The 16,642-nt window shown below is 34.7% G+C and overlaps 1 protein-coding gene across 1 annotated transcript; it reads right to left on the bottom strand.

The window, feature by feature from the left end:
• Positions 1-3,706: 3,706 nt before the first annotated feature.
• LOC131160943 (uncharacterized) lies at positions 3,707-4,602 on the bottom strand. Its single transcript, XM_058116814.1, has 3 exons — positions 4,214-4,602; positions 3,803-3,943; positions 3,707-3,710 (listed from the first exon to the last, which is right to left on the bottom strand). The coding sequence occupies exons 1-3, from the start codon at positions 4,600-4,602 to the stop codon at positions 3,707-3,709; spliced, it is 534 nt and encodes a 177-aa protein (XP_057972797.1).
• Positions 4,603-16,642: the final 12,040 nt, after the last annotated feature.

Genomic DNA, 16,642 nt, shown 5'->3' with positions numbered 1-16,642 from the left:
GGATGTTGGTGTTGTTCTTTGGGAGATTTTTAAAGTTTGTCTTTTGTTATTTTTCATTGATTGTCTTGTAACCACGGTATTCCTTCGCCAAAAGTAAGGGGTTATCAATAAATAAATGGAGGTACCGCCATTTTTTTTAAAAAAAGAAGAAGATATTTTTAGGGATACAGTACTTCTACCTAGAGAAATTGAAATATAGCACGCCTTGTAATAATAGTTTTCAAGTTCATTAAAAAAAATTTAGCCCATAAAATAAAATTATTGTGTCTATTTTTCTAAATCATAATTTAGTATTGTATGCTTAATTTAGTTGCCTTTTGTAAAATATACATGCAAATGAATGAAAGTGTTTCAATGTTATTATTGGAGTATATGATTGCAAAAAGGATTTTGTTAGAAATTTCTTTTTTCTATGTGGTATTTTCACTCTCTTAATATTTTTCAAATGTGATTGAAAAATAATAAATTTAAAGGTCAATTAATTAGAATTTTTTTATTAATTAAAAATATTTTTCTCAATTTTCTTGATTACCAAGCTAGATGATGTGAATTGTCTTGTAACCACGGTATTCCTCCGCCAAAAGTGAGGGGTTATCAATAAATAAATGGAGGTACCGCCCTTCTTTAAAAAAAAAAAAAAAAAAAGCTAGATGTTGTGAATTTTTTTCTCATTTTCTAAGCTTTAAAACAAATGGAATCTCCAGGTCTTTAATTTTTATTCTCAAATCCCGCCCTTGAATTTGTGCTTATGGATAGAGTTTAATTAATTTTTAGGGATGGGGTTGATTAACGATAAATAATTTATTGATTGATTATGATGATGATTTGAATTTATCATTTATAACCATTATGACTCTCTCTCTCTCTCTCTCTCCATATACAGAATTTCTGGTTTAATTATTTGACTCTTAAATCAAAGGATAAAACATACATTGTGGTCTGCTCTTTGAGTATTTGCCAATTCAGGAACAAAACAAAAATGTAAAAAATTCAAAAAATTAATTGTAGTCATCTTCATTTAAATCTTGCACAAAGTTCAAAAGGTCAATGATGGGTAGAGTAGTTTTTTTTTTTCCTTGTTCTTTAATAGATGAATATTTATATATTATAAACAATGCTTAAAAAAAATAATAGCGTTGTATTTGAGAACATAAATTTGAATTTTGAATTTAAATTTGTGTGAATTTGAAAAAAAAAATTATAGTTTTATGTAATATTTGGTCTAAATTCATATAAATTCAAATTCAAATCATATCCCGAATATACGACAAAAAAATTAATATTACGTTTGGAGAAGTACTATATTTAAATTTAAATAAAATATAATAAAAATTCGTATAAAAATTTGGTCAACTTAATTAAAATATAAGTCTAAAATCTAAAATTCATATTGTTTTCCTTTTTATCTTCTCTTATATTCCTTCTTTCAATAATAATAGATGTGGGCATTCAAATGCTTGGTGTATAATATATATTACTAAAGGAGGGCGACACTTCCAATTATTTATTGATATACCCTCACTTTTGATGGAAGAATACCGTGGTTACAAGACAAGTATTGAGAGATTATAGATAAAAAAGACAAATCTAAATAGACTTAACAAAAAAAAACATAATAAAATAAACTAAAATAAAAAAATTTAAACCAACAAACAAAAATCGAAAGAATGAACTAATGACGAAGAGAAGTGAGACTCAAGCTATCTATCCAAATGATACCTTTTAGAGAACGTGACAATAAATGTTGTTTTTCGTAGATGACATTGATTCACATTTCTCCTTCATTAGCGAGAAAATCAATTGTACTATTGTCTTCCCTTTATTGATGGATTACCATGAAGTTCACTCCTTCTAGCTCTACCATGAGGTCCTCCTAAAAATCTCAAAGATACTATAAGGTACATTTACCTTTTCAAAACCAATCAATAATAATTTTCGAGTCACTTTCAATAATCACATTAAAATAATGAAGTCATTTGCATAAACAAATTTCTTCTAGGATTGCTTTTAATTATGCACTATTGTTCGTACCATTGCCAAAATAGCTTTAAAAACCCGCTTTCACCATGTCATGACAGTCCCAAATGATTCATCTACCTCTTGAAGTACGTGGATTGCCCCTACAGCTCCCATCACAATTAAGTTTTATCTGCCCTACTGGGGGTTTAACTCACGAGATAATTTTTTCAGGCCTGACGCAAATTCCCTGATGTTGAATTTGAAAATCTTTCAAAATCGTAATGTCCAATATCTTCAATTTTCGAAAAAAAAAATTAGAGTTCTTAACTAAAGAACTAACCAAGTATCGAACACTTCTCCACGTCTAACCCACACTTTGGTAAACTCCTTCCATTCTCGCCTTGCATCTTCGATTTCAGAGGCACCACATAATCAAACACTGAATTAGACGGATTAAAATATTGTTACTAGATGATTTCCAACTAATTTGCAATTCTGTTTTTCTAGGAAAGGAACAATTGGAAAGGAATCTCCAACACCATACTAGCTTAACACCAAACTTCTGAATCCATCGCGCCTAAAGAAAGAATGTGATCAGTGTTTTTCTGTCTTCTCTGTATGCAGCAATCACAAGCCGAAACCATCGATATTCCCTTTTGCCCGAATTCTATCATGTACTAATAAGCATCTAAAGCAGGCTTTCCATAAACACATTGAGATTCTTCTAGGCAATAGAGAATGTCAAAACCAGTCATTCCACTCAAAATTATCACTTCTGCTCCTCATTGTCTCCCATGCCGTTTTTGTAGAGAAATTTTCGTCAGAGGCAGGCTTCTAGATGAATATATCTTGCCCACTTTTACCAATTGGCACATTATGCAAAATTTCTATTGTTTTGTCAGCCCCAACCAACTCCATTAATAAATCAGAGTTCCAGTTGTTATTTAGCTAGCAATCCTTAATACACCACTTTTTGTTTGAAATATCCTCAATGCGCACCACTAACGGGTCTGATGCAAGCCACCTATCGAACCAAAAAGAAGAATTCTCACCTCTTACCAAAATTTTGACATTATCCATAACTTCCGGAATGGTGGCCATCACTGATTTCCAAAATGGAGAATCATTTGGTCTCCCCTTTCTTATTAATAAATGATCATTTCTAAAATATTTAGCCCTAAAAAAATATGACCATAGATTGTTATAACTGAGTAATCTAAAGGCAAATTTCATGAGAAGCGATTTTTGGACTTCTTTGAGATTAACACTGAAAGAAGGAATATAAAGAGCATTATGTAAAATAATATTAGCTAAAAAATGTATAGTTCCAGTGAAAACAGCAGGAGCAGATTGACCATTTGGTAAATGGACTGCAGATGATTGTTTTGGTAGATGAATTGAAGTGAAAAAATGAGAAGAACAAATCGTATGATCTGTAGCTCCTATATCAAGAATCCATGGAGAAGAGTTTTTGTCAACTGAAACAACATGACATGAAATGATACCTAAAGTAGTGACTGTATTTGTTGTAGGGGTTACATTTGTATTTGAAAGGCTATTTGCAAAGGACAACAAGTTTTGAATTTGCTCTTGAGAAAATATATTTGAGATGCTTGAATTTAATTCCAAAGAAGAAGCAACATTTGCATTGGACAAATTTGTATTTGTATTTCCATTTTGAGGAGTAATAATTTTCTTGCCTCGTGGACCTTTCCATCTAGGTGGAAATCCAATCAAATGAAAACACTTATCTGCAAGGTGACCAGTATATCCACAATGAGAACAAATAATATTTCCTATGGCTTTTGATTTTGTGAAACGAGTACCATTAGTAATAACAGACTTCTGTGTTTGTGCAACAATCATAGCATGAGAATCCATAGAAAAACCAACAACATTAGACAATGATCTTTGACTTTCTTCTTGTAATAGCAAAGAAAAAACTTTGCTCATAGAAGGCAAAGGTGATTGGAGAAGTAATTGACTTCACAACATAGAATAAGAATCATGCAAACCAATGAGAAATTTCATCACATAATCTGATTGCAGCCTATCTGTAAAAATCTTTAAAAGATTACAAGAACATCTATCAAGAATTCCACATCTGTAACTTGGAATTGGTCTGTAGCTAATATATTCATCCCAGAGTGTCTTGAATTCATTGAAATATTCAGTGACTAATCTTGCTCCTTGAGAAATTGAATTAAGAGATTTTTCTAGGGTAAAGACTCTTGGACCATCACTTTGAAGATACCTTGTTTTGAGTTCTTCCCAAACATCACACGTAACTGTGAAGTACAATAGACTTCCACAAATTTCTTTTGCTATTGAATTCATTAGCCAAGATAAAACGAGATTATTTGCTCTTAGCCAGGCAATTTGAATCCGAGAATCACCAGAATTTGATTGAGGCAGAGTACCATCTATAAATGCAATTTTATTCTTAACTGTAAGAGCAATGGAGATAGATCTACTCCACGCAACATAATTTGCACCAGTCAAGATTTCAGAGACTAGAAGAGCTCCAGGGTTATTCAATGGATGCAAGTAATATACACTTGAAGAATCATCGAATGGATTTCTTGAAGATTCATCGGCATTTGCCATAGAAGCAAAATGCGTAGAAGATTCAGGTTCCACCATAGAAATGGAACAGTAAAGAGAGAAAAGAAAGAAAAAAAAAATTAAAGAGAACAACAAAAATTGAATCAATTAATTTCTGAAATTTGAAAGCTCCCTTGATCAACCACAGCTGTGTCTGCAGTTGAAATTCGAAATTTGAAGATGACTATGCTGCTCCTGCAATAAGCATTTCCCTGTTAAGTTCAATCAATGTGTCTGTTGGAAGCCATTGCTCTAATACCATGTAAAATACAGGAAAGCCTTTGAGAAGCAAGCAGAAAAATCAACTATCTTCACTTCATTTAGAAAAACAAAATTGTATTTTATTATACAAGTAGTCTTCTTATATATAGATACAATAACAGCAATTGAACAACTAATCTAACTATACATATTAGTTATAACAGCTTGGGTTCTTGATCTTAATCTTGCTCCAGGTCATCTTGTAAGCTCCAACACCCATACCCCTTTACGAGGTAGGTTTACAAATTTTCTCCCAAGAGCGCCAATGAATCCTTCTCTTATCTTTCACCTCTTCCCATAAAAAATTAGAAAGAAGAGAGTTGATGTGAGAAAATGTGATATGTGAAACATGAATAACTGACATCAAATGTATCGGCATGCTAGACAACATATGTCTTAATAAAAATCTATCTTCCACCTTATGAGAGCAACTTATATTTCCACCCTGCAATTTTCTTCGTAATCTTCTCCACAAGATGCTCCAAGATTCTAGAGGACAATTTTTCAAAAACCAAAGGCGCACCCAAATACGTAACTGGGAATTTACCTTCCATGAAATTCGTGATTCTCAATAACCCACGTTTCCGAGAAAGAGTAATGTATTTCGAAAGAAATAACACAGACTTTGTCTTGCTGATTTTTTGACCCGACCACTTCTCATACATCTCCAGAGTGTAAATGTAACGACTCGAATTTAAAATGAAATTTAAATAAAAAAGAAAGGGAAATGGAAACCGGAAACAGCAGGAAGCAGTCAACTTCGTCGACGAAGGCTTAAGAAAATTCATCGACGATTACTAAATTTCGTCGACAAAGAAATACCGAGAGGGGAGGGATGAGCCGACTGAATTTTGTCGACGAAGGACTGAATTTTGTTGACGAAATTAGTAAAGAATTTGTCGACGAAGGTCTAGCTCGCCGACGAATTCCATTGTCCTATAAATATGAAAAATATGGATTTAACTTCCTAATTAAGCTATTCTTCTTCTCTCTCTCTCCCCCCCCCCCTCCACTTCAGTTCTCCCTCTTTCTTTTGTCGATATCGGGCCAAATTTACGCTGGATCGACAATCCGAAGTCACCACGACGCTCTTGGGAAAGTTCTCTCCAAATCTGCCGGAGCAGATCGTCAATGAAAACAAGGTGGAAACCATCCCAAATCCAAGGTAATGCTTTCTACTCAATATTCGGAGTTGTGACAGTTGAGAAAAGTGTTATACACGTAGAAATATTGAAGTTTAATATTGGGAGTTTCCATTTCTAGGGATATTGATTGGGAGCGTTGGAAATCATCCCTAAGTTGAGGTAAGGCTTTTAAGCCAAATTTGATCTTATGGTAGTTGTAAGAAACGATGTACGCATGAAAATACTGAAATTTAATACTGGCAGTTTTCATTTCTAGGGTGTTGAGTTAGGAATCCTGCGGGTGCGGGAAAAATTTCTTAGGGGCTTTTTAAGAATCAGGTAAGGGGATAAACTAAGCTAATTTTGTTTTGAGAAAATACATGTAAATATATATATATCTAGCATTTAGTTTCAGGAAAAATAAATATATTTATATATATGATTTATGTTTGGAAAATACTGTTTAAATGATGATATGTTGAATACATGGAAAATATGTATAGTGTGGCATGAGTATAAAATGTAATGGAATACTATTTTTTAGGAATGTGAATGATACTGATTTTATGATGGAAAACCAGCGTACGGGCTGAGATTTTTATGTGATGTGATTTGCCGATGTACGGGCCATGCTATGTGATGTGATTTTACGATGTACGGGCCGTGCTATGTGATGTGATTTGCCAGCGTACGGGCTGTGCTATGATTTGCCGGTGTACGGGCCAAGTTATGATAAAATGTGTAATACCGGCGTACGAGGGGTAATACATGACAACAACTAGCTAACCTACTAGGATTGTTTTTATGTTATTATTATGATATGAGATGAGATATGCTTATGAAATGCAGTATGTTCTGCCATGTTTTGATATACATATGTTTTCCCAGATTTGATAAACAGTACTGAATATGATATGTATAGTATATGTAGAACACGGATTACTCATGTTGTCACACACTGGTATTAGTTTATTTCCCTTACTAAGAGGTGTCTCACCCCTAAATTTCATAAACTTTTCAGGAGCCCCAAATAGGAGAGCGGGAAAAGCCCCACTAATCTAGAGCAGTTGTTTACCCTCTTTGGAAGGGTAAGTTTTTGGTAGAGAAAGTTAGGTTTTTGTGGGGATTGTCTGTAGATTTCATTTTTGGGATGTATATACTAAGAGATAGTGATTGTAGTAACTCTGGTATGTTGTAATGCATGTTATGATGAACTGTATATGATTATGTGCTTTCTGCTGCTTAGGGCTTCTACTATATGTTCTGATGTATCCCTAGTACCCACGGGTCCAGGTGGATTGTGACCTGCTGAGCTGGAATGTGAGATGTGTGGTATTGATTTTATGATGATATTATTATTTAAAAAAATGTGGAAAAATGAGCAGGTCGTGACAGTAAACCAAATTTCTAATAGAACTTTTTCCACCATTTGCAAAAAAAAAAAAAAAAAAAAAAAAAGAATATTATCTGCATAAAGCAAATGCGATACTAAAGGGACCCCAATCAGATGATTAAATTATCCAATACGACCTGTCTCGTAGTTTTTCCTAAGCAACCTTGTCAAAACCTTATCCATTATGATGAATAAATAAGGACAAAGTGGATCACCTTGCCTCAAGCCTCTAGTCAATTGAAAAAACCCTTTGAAAGTTCCGTTCATCATAATGGAAAACGATGAGGACTCCACACAAATTTTTATGAGCTTGCAAAACTTCTCAGAGAAGCCAAAAGCCTTAAGAACCTCCAGAAGAAATTTTCAGTTCACTCTATCATAAGTCTTAGCCACATCCAGTTTTACCATCACATTGCCACCAACCATTTTTTTGTGCAAAGAATGAACAATTTCCTGTGCAAACGTAATATTCTAAAAAATACTACGCTTTGGAATAAAAGTGTAGACACCCTAATTTTTACTAGGTTTTTCCTAGAAAGATCCAGTACAATAGAAGTTGACTTCGAATCTCAAAAATTGGAGGACCTTTTTGAAAAGCCCGATCTTCTAATTTGGGTCTCGGTGTGCCTACCGAGTCTCGATGTTTTTAACTAAGTCCCGGTGCGCCTACCGAGCCCTAGTGTTTTTAAATTGTGTCCCGGTGTATTCTATTAAGTACCATTATTTTTATTTGAGTCCTAGTATTTCTAGTCGAGTCCCGGTATTTTTATTTGAGTCCCTATTTTCTTCATTGAGTCCTAGTATTTCTAAACTGAGTTCCGGTATTTTAATTGAGTCCTGAGTTCTCAAATCGAATCCTATTTTATCTTAACTTAGAGTCCTGTTTTAAAATTGAGTCCCATCCCACGTTACGAAAAATAAGGTTATTAGTGATGGTTCAAAACCGTCAATAATACTCCCAAGACTGTCAGTAATACTATTAGTGACGGTTTTTTGAGTATTAGTGACGGTTTTGAATTAGTCACTATATCTGTCGTTACTAATACTTATTAGTGACGAATTTTTCAAATCATCACTAATAATAGAGTATTAGGGACAGATTAATACTGTCACTAAAAAATCTAAGCCCATCACTATAAATTCTACACCAACTTGATAAAAAATCGTCACTAAAGCTATAGTATTAGTGACGATTTTAAATTCATCACTAATGCTCTATTATTAGTGACGATTTCAAAATCATCACTATTGCTCACAGGCAACTATTAGTGACGATTTTCAAACCTTCACTAATACTACAAAACCGTCACTAATAATTTTAAATTAATTTTTTTCAATTATTACTTCCTCCCAAAATCTATAATTACATTTTCGTGTACGTAACATTAAACTATAATTGCTAAAAAATTCATAAATTATTTAAAATTTCAATTCAAATTTAAATAAAAATACAAATATATTATATAAATTCAAATTCAAATACAAATATATTATACAAATTCAAATTTAAATACAAATACATTATACAAATTCAAATTCAAATACAAAATTTCATCTGTTCAGATAACAAAAAAATTCAAAAGTTGCATCTGTAGTGCAAAACATCGTGCTAACGTTGTGACGGTTACAAATTAAGAAAGTAAAAAAAATTAGTATATGCTTTTTGAAAAATTTTGGCAGCATTTGTCTTGTAAATACGACATTTTCCATAGAGGTGTGCTCAAAGCCTAGGTGTTTACAATAAACAATTCACAATAATCCAACCAGTAATGAATTTTGCGAGTGCACAAGAGCTTCATATAATAAGCATTAAATAATGTAACATGTTCATGCATCTCATAAACAATATATATCAGAATACAGTTCTATGAAAAAATAGAATGTGATGTTTATGGTTTACATGGCTTCCATATGACTCTAAAACAATTATAATAATCAAATAATGCAAATGAGTCCATGATTGATAGAATTTTCACTTAACATATGCAAAAGTAAATTTAGAGATAAAATTCAAAGTTCATTTGAAGTTCACTCATTCTTTCAAAAATGCTTTAACATTCAGCACACTATAATCATATGAGCATATGGTATATGTCTATGATTATTTTGGGAAAAAGTCAACAAATTTTTGGCAACATGTCGTCTATAAATAGAACATTTCCCAAACCTACAAGTCACAAAAGCATGCAATTCACAATATTTTTGCATCATACAGATGCTATTTAGATTAAGATATGCAATAACCTAAAAGTATTTACCAGTAGGCAATACACATCACTGCATCAGCCATGTAGGTGGCGTTCCAATCAAGCATGCAGTCCTAATGTCCACTACCAGCATGCAATTCACAAGATATATTAATCCAAGCATGCAGTCCAGAAGTTAAATCATCTATTAAACTGAAGTTAGATATATACCCATCTCTAACTGTAATGAGGTCATGGATGACAGAGAAGGACGACGAGGTCGTGGATGGTGGTGGCTGCATCAACGATTCTTTATCTAGTTTACCCGGAGTTTCTTTTCACAATTGATTTGAAATGCGATAAGCTTGCCCATGTAGACAAAATGAATTTTAGCCTTTCATCTGATAGGTTGTCTCTTATAGTTAAAGTATGATTTAAATATTAATTTTATTTCTCTTGAATCTTGATGTCCTTCTTATGGATGCAATGACCGCAAGAAGGGCATTAAGATTCAAAAGAAATAAAATTAATATTTAAATCATACCTTAACTATAAGAGACAACCTATCAGATGAAAGACTAAAATTCATTTTGTCTACATGGGCAGGCTTATCACATTTCAAATCAAATTTGAAAAGAAACTCCAGGTAAACTATATAAAGTCCCTCCATTCATTGTATATACACTGCAAATGATATGCCCACTATCAAAAATAGAAGTTATCAAAAGTAGACCTAAAATTATATACAAACCCTTCTCAATGACGGCAAAATCTAAGCTAAGGATAGCTAAATTATGTCTCCTTGACCTTTTTTACACTTTTAGGAAACATTTGATAATGTTGTTTTGTCCTAAAGTATTGTATACTATTAAACAAGGCAATCGCCTCGGGATGAAATGATGTAAACAAAAACTAAAATTTCATGAGCTTAGCCATAAAGTTAGCTACTAACGAAAACATTAATGATCCTTAAAAGAATAGAGCCTTAAAAAACAATGGTTGTGCATACAAAATAAAGTAGAATTGACAGAAAAAAATATATTACCAATGCAATTTCCTTGATTTTCTTATTTCATTTTCCTTTCCTTCGTCTAGTTCATCTTCTAATTCATTTATACCTCGTGTTCAAACATAAGCTAGACCTAGCCACTCATAGCCCATGAAAAAACACACCTTTACATACAATCGGGAAAAAAAATAATAATAAGCTTCTAGGAGATTGTATTGTACTCTGGAGTCTCCCAAAAAGACACGAGGCCGATCCCACTAGTGTCAGGCCCCAAGGGTCTTTACAGGAGACTCTTGGATACAATCTCCTAAAAAGTCAATCAAACTCCTAATAGAATTTCAAAAATGTCTCTTCACCATAGTTTTAAGTGCCACTATCATTTAAATTTGTACACAAACTCATCGGAAACAAAATATAAAAATATAAAATATTTTAAGTTCTATATAGTTTCAAATTTATGTATCATCCTAAAGGCTGCTAGGCCGTGTTTGGAGCCATGGCTTTTAAGTTTTAGATATAAATTGATGTCAATTTGGATGGGACTAAATATAAAATCTGTATTTCATCCAAAATTCATAAAAATCTAAAAACCTGAAATTTATGCTCTAGGTTAAGAAATTCTACAAGAATAATGTTGAAAATGAAATTAGAACACTACATAATATAAAGCAGTTTTACTTACTAGGTTGAACTCACACAACCTGCTGATTAGATTAAGAGACCCAACTAACAAATATTCTTGCATTCTAGTGCAGTAAGGCAAAAAAATTTCTCATGCCCAAATATTATATTTCCCAAACTAAAATTGAAAATAGTATCCTGCAAAGGATGGTCCTCTGCACATTGCAAAGGAAAAAATCTTTGCCTAGGTGTATTTTTAGTCTTCATGCTGCAAAAAAAATTCTAAGTAGAAGAATGCAAATACTATATATTCCCCCCGTCCCCCCTCCCGGCATCCTCAGCTCACAAACAAATTCACTTTAAAAAATGGGATCAAACTGAAATCTCTTTTGAGCATCCATGATCCAACTGAGTCACTGGCATATAAGATACAAATATTAGCATATCCCTACAAATATTAGCATATCCCCCCATGACCCATGATCTCCTACTGCAATTGTTAATGACAGCAACCAAAAACAACTGAAGGAGAAATGAGAACTTACTAGTTGCTAAAAAAGGCAGATTGCCATAGCCAGATTGCAGAGGGGAACCGAGTGACAGCCTACGGCGACTCGCAGGTGGTGGCTTGCGGCCGAGAGTAGGGGAGACTGGGAGAGGCGATCGTTGGAGCAAGAGGCCGAGGAAGAGGAGGAGCTGGAGCAAGAGGTTTGCGGGAGCAGGCGGAGGGGAAGAGGCCAGACAGGAGAAGGAGGGAAAAGCAGAGTGGGAAAATATCTCGCGGAAAAGGAATAAAGGTTTTTTGGCATTAGTGACAGTTTCAAAAGCATCACTACTACTCTCCGTCTATTTTTTTTATAAATAACAAAGTATTAGTAACGTTCCAAAATTCGTCACTAATAATGGACTAGTAGTGACGAATATCGAAATTCGTCACTAATAAGGACCAATGGTGACGAATTTATAAATTCGTCACTAATATTCTGAATTTAAATTTTTTTATATTTTTTTAAAAAATGAAGTATTAGTGACGAATCTAAATCTAAAAATTGTCACTATAGGTCCCTTATTAGTAATGAATTTACAGCATCGTCACTAATACTCTAAATTGAAAATTTTTTAATTTGTTTTTTTTTTTTTTTTAAGGAATTACTAGTGACGGTTCTCAAATCCGTCACTAATAAGGGACAAATAGTGACGAATTCATAAATTCGCCACTAATACTCTGAACTTAAAATATTTGATTTTTTTTAAAAAAATAAGAAGTATTAGTGACGATTGTCTATCTGTCACAAATAAGAGGCCAATAGTGACGACTTTACAAATTCGTCACTAATACTCTGAACTTAAATTTTTTTTTATTAGTGATGGTTGTCAAATCCGTCACTAATACCCAAAACTAAATTTATTTTATATTTTTTAAATAAACGAACTATTAGTGACGGTTCCAAAATTGTCACTAATACCCTATTATTAGTGATAGTTCTCCCAAACCGTCACTAATACCCTTAACTAAATTTATTTTATATTTTTTAAATTAAAAAACTAGTAGTGACGGTTTCAAAACCGTCACTAATATCTTCTTATTAGTAAGGGATTTGGGTATCTGTCACTAATACCCTTAACTAATTTTTTTTATATATTCATAAATATTAGTAGCGACAGTTTGTTAATCGTCACTAATAAATGACTTTTAGTGATGAATTTAGTTCGTCACTAATATCATAGAATCATCGCTAATATTTTTTCGTAAAAATTTTCGCGCAAAAATTATTTACTGCGCAGTTTTTAGTGACGAAAATATTAGTGACGGTTTTAAGCCGTCACTAATAGTATTGTATTAGTGGCGGCTTCTAAAACCATCACTAATGCTTACACTATTTGTGATGGTTCTGAAAAATCATGACTAATACGACACTATTAGTGACGGTTTTAAAATCGTCACTAATACTTTCGTCACTAAAAACCTGTTTTTTTGTAGTGCCAGTTATTTTCAAAAAAATGCGTCCAGGTTATTTTTCAAATAATAATAATAATAATAATAATAATATTAATAATAATTCAAAAAATGAGTCATAATATTTTAAGTGAGTCTTGGTATTTTAATTACGTCGCGTTTGGGTCCCTCGGTGTTCAGCAATCAAGTCTTTACCGGACAATTGCAAAAAGAGACATAAAAAATACAAAAAAAGAAAATACCAAGCAAATACAAATAAAATCCTGAGAAATAAAAAAAAATAAAGTCCGGAATCACTGCACAACAAAATTGGAAATCACTGCACAACAAAAATTTCAGAAAATTAAATAAAAACAAATCACGTGCAATTGGAAAGGTGATTCTCGCCCAAACAGAATGACGCATGTAGAAAAAAAATATTCTTCTGTTAGGAACCTTTTTGCCACGCACAGGTAATCATTCCCCTGTTAACAAATTCCTACCGCCAAATGAATGGTTGGACTCTATAAAGAGGGTCTCAGCGCACACAGGGGTGGGGCGAAGCAATTTTTTTTCCACTGTTCACCTTTTTCTTGGCTGCACGAAGAGCATTCTCATCTCTCACCCACACCAGCTCCCCCACTCTCTCCATCTCTCCCGTTGCTGATCCCCAACCATTTCCCATGACCACCACCAGCAGATCCGGCCATACCACAGCTCCATCACCTCACTATTAACGCCTACGCCGCCGCCACCTTCTTTCACTCCCACCTCACAGTTCACGCTCCTCCCTTCCTCTCGGGCATTCGCTCGTACCATCATCATCCTCGCACAACCTCTCACCACCCATCTCCGATCTTCTCTCTACCCTATATCCATTCTCAGTTTCACAGACCCTCTCAAATCCCCTACGGTTGCAACCTCACAAAGCTCCCACAACCACTCGCAACCAACTCCGGGCAGCCTAAGCTCACCCACAGAAAATTTCCAACCGTCCCACTATTGTAGCCACCTTCGGTTGCGCGCTCTGCCACCACTACTATGCGTCATCACAGTAGGGCCACGCCAACACACCCACAGCCCCGACCACGTGCAACTCTTCCTTTTCCCCCAGGGGGCTCTTCTCCTCCTAGTTCCCTTTCCACTTCCGGGTTCCTGTTCACTTCCGTTTCAGGTTTCATGCATTCATTTTCCGTCGCCGCCATCGACCACCACCCATCGCCCACTCACGGACCCTCGTGAGTATATGACAATCCTTGCCTTGACGTACCTTCACCAATTCGTTGTTCAGTCATCGCTCTCCCACTCGAATCATCCACCATCGTAGTGGTTTCACCTCCGTCATCGCAGCCGAGTACCAACACGCTGATCGCCGCTACTCACACCTCACCGTCACTAGAAATCATCTCCGGTTGCCCCTCAACCTCCATACACTGTCAGACGTTCCAGCTCACTCCTGTCTTTGACCTCTCGGTTTCCGACATAGCCAGCACAGCTCGCTTCGGCCTCCCATAGGTCGATCATGCTCACGATCTCCCGTCTCTCACAGGCTTTCACATCCATTTTTCCCAATTTGCAACTGTACCCATATTTTTTTTGCCAGGGGGTGGTTCTCTGGCTGGGTCTGGGACTTCGCAACAACTTGGAAACTCCACTAAATACGTTTGGGAGTCGAGCCAGTGATTAATTAAGAATTATCCCGATCTAAAATCTAAATAAGCCTTCTTGATTACTCCCTTTCATTTTTGTACAAATTGATAACTTCATTGCATATGCGTAAATAATTGTAAATGCTTTGCTTGCTTTGATATTTGGAAAAGCAAGTGATTAGTTCTAATCGTTTATGCATGTGTTTAATTCTGAAAAACGGATGAATATGGGGTAGAAGGTTTAGGTTAAAAATATGATCTCACGCACTTTCATAGCTCCATACCCAGGTTTTCCCTTACTAGGATTAGAAAGGAGTGTAATAGTGTCAATTCCCTTATGGCATGACCTATGGGGACCCACGAACCACTCCGTTCAGTGCGAGCTTTTTCCGAACCTTTGTGAGGGAGGATAACGTTTCAATCTAGGAACCTGTTGGTAATAGGGATTAGAGCCTAACTACACATGACTGTCCACGATCCCTTACCTAGGGTAGAGCTTCAGAGAACCCTATGTACATACCTTCCCCAGGGTTGGGACAGAAGTCACATCCTTCTCCATATGTTGTAATCCATGTCTGTTGTATATATGTTGTGAAAAATGCTCTGTATTTTGTACATCCTGCATCCATATCAGACATCCATATCACTTGGCCAATGTCTCAAGAAAAGCCTAATTCATTTATGAAAATTTCAAATTTTATCTCTTAAAGTTCCCTACTTAGGGGAAAATGGATCGTTCATGAGATCATTGAGGTTTTTTCCGGAACTCTGGCCAAATAATTGTTTAGGCTGCATTACATGCATACATGCATATATGTTTTTCTCCAATAGGCCGGTAATCACTTTCCTACTTTCTGTCAGGCCAAGTTAAACCCAGAATCCAACATTGAGCCCACCTCTACTCACCACTACTGTAACGTCCCGACCCTCCATGCGGGCCCGGAGTACTACTAATCCATTCATTTACCTGATAATCCACATACTAATATCATGTACACAACAGAAATCATAAATATAATCTCCCAATAGTCATAATACCAGAGTTTTCTACATCCATCTACATTCTAACATAAATCATACATCCACCTGTATTCACGTATATATATATCTCCAAAAACATTCAGTATTCATAACTAACCATTTCCTCAGAAGACTTAAAACAAAATACACAAAACATAAAACATAAATTTTATATCTCAAAATTAACATAAAAATATACCCATTTCTCTTTCTATTTTCCCCAAAAAAGTTATAAAACCTCAAGCTCTCTAAGCTTGATCTTGAGGAAATCCTAAAAAAGATAAATTCATATTCGGGTGAGACACATCTCGGTAAAGGAAGAAACAATATATTAAAATAGCGTGTGGCTAATATAAGGTATATAAATATCATTTTAATAACATTTTTCAAATCATTAACATAATACTGAAATCATTCTTTGATCCTAATCAATCACATGCAGAGATTTAACCCACGAAATTACCCACTACTAAAGCATACCAGAGCACTTACCTTACTCAGTAAGGTCTCAAGTGTTAGATTGATCTCGTAGTCATACCGTTCAACAATAGCTTACCGGCAAAGGCCCTAAGGATAGGTAAATCTACCCGCCCATACAAGTAGGTTCCCTCTACCCTATTACGTTATGCAGCGACTGTCACATCTGAAACTACTAGTGCACTCGCCTTACTTAGCAAGCCCTCAAGCAAAGAGTACACCTCGCCCAATCATAACATGTTCTACATATATAAATACTTCTAATATCATAATACATTATTCTTTTTGTCATTATTCAATCATACACATCTGTTCATGTTCATAGCTTAAACATTGCATTGCATTTCACTTTACATAATCATTAACATCACATCGTTCACATTTGTCATTTCATTCCTTTATC

Source organism: Malania oleifera, chromosome 7, assembly GCF_029873635.1.
Source record: "Malania oleifera isolate guangnan ecotype guangnan chromosome 7, ASM2987363v1, whole genome shotgun sequence".
In the NCBI taxonomy this organism is placed as follows: domain Eukaryota; kingdom Viridiplantae; phylum Streptophyta; class Magnoliopsida; order Santalales; family Ximeniaceae; genus Malania; species Malania oleifera.
The sequence above is the reverse complement of the archived record's forward strand: the minus strand, read 5'-3'. Positions and strand labels throughout refer to the sequence as shown.

Bases quoted from the DNA above. Each gene is read 5' to 3' on its own strand.
- LOC131160943 (XM_058116814.1), bottom strand. From the start codon at position 4,602: ATGGTGGAACCTGAATCTTCTACGCATTTTGCTTCTATGGCAAATGCC. The intron at 3,944-4,213 runs GTATCTTCAAAG...TATGTTGTGAAG, and splicing joins TGGGAAGAACTCAAAACAAG to TCAATTACTTCTCCAATCAC.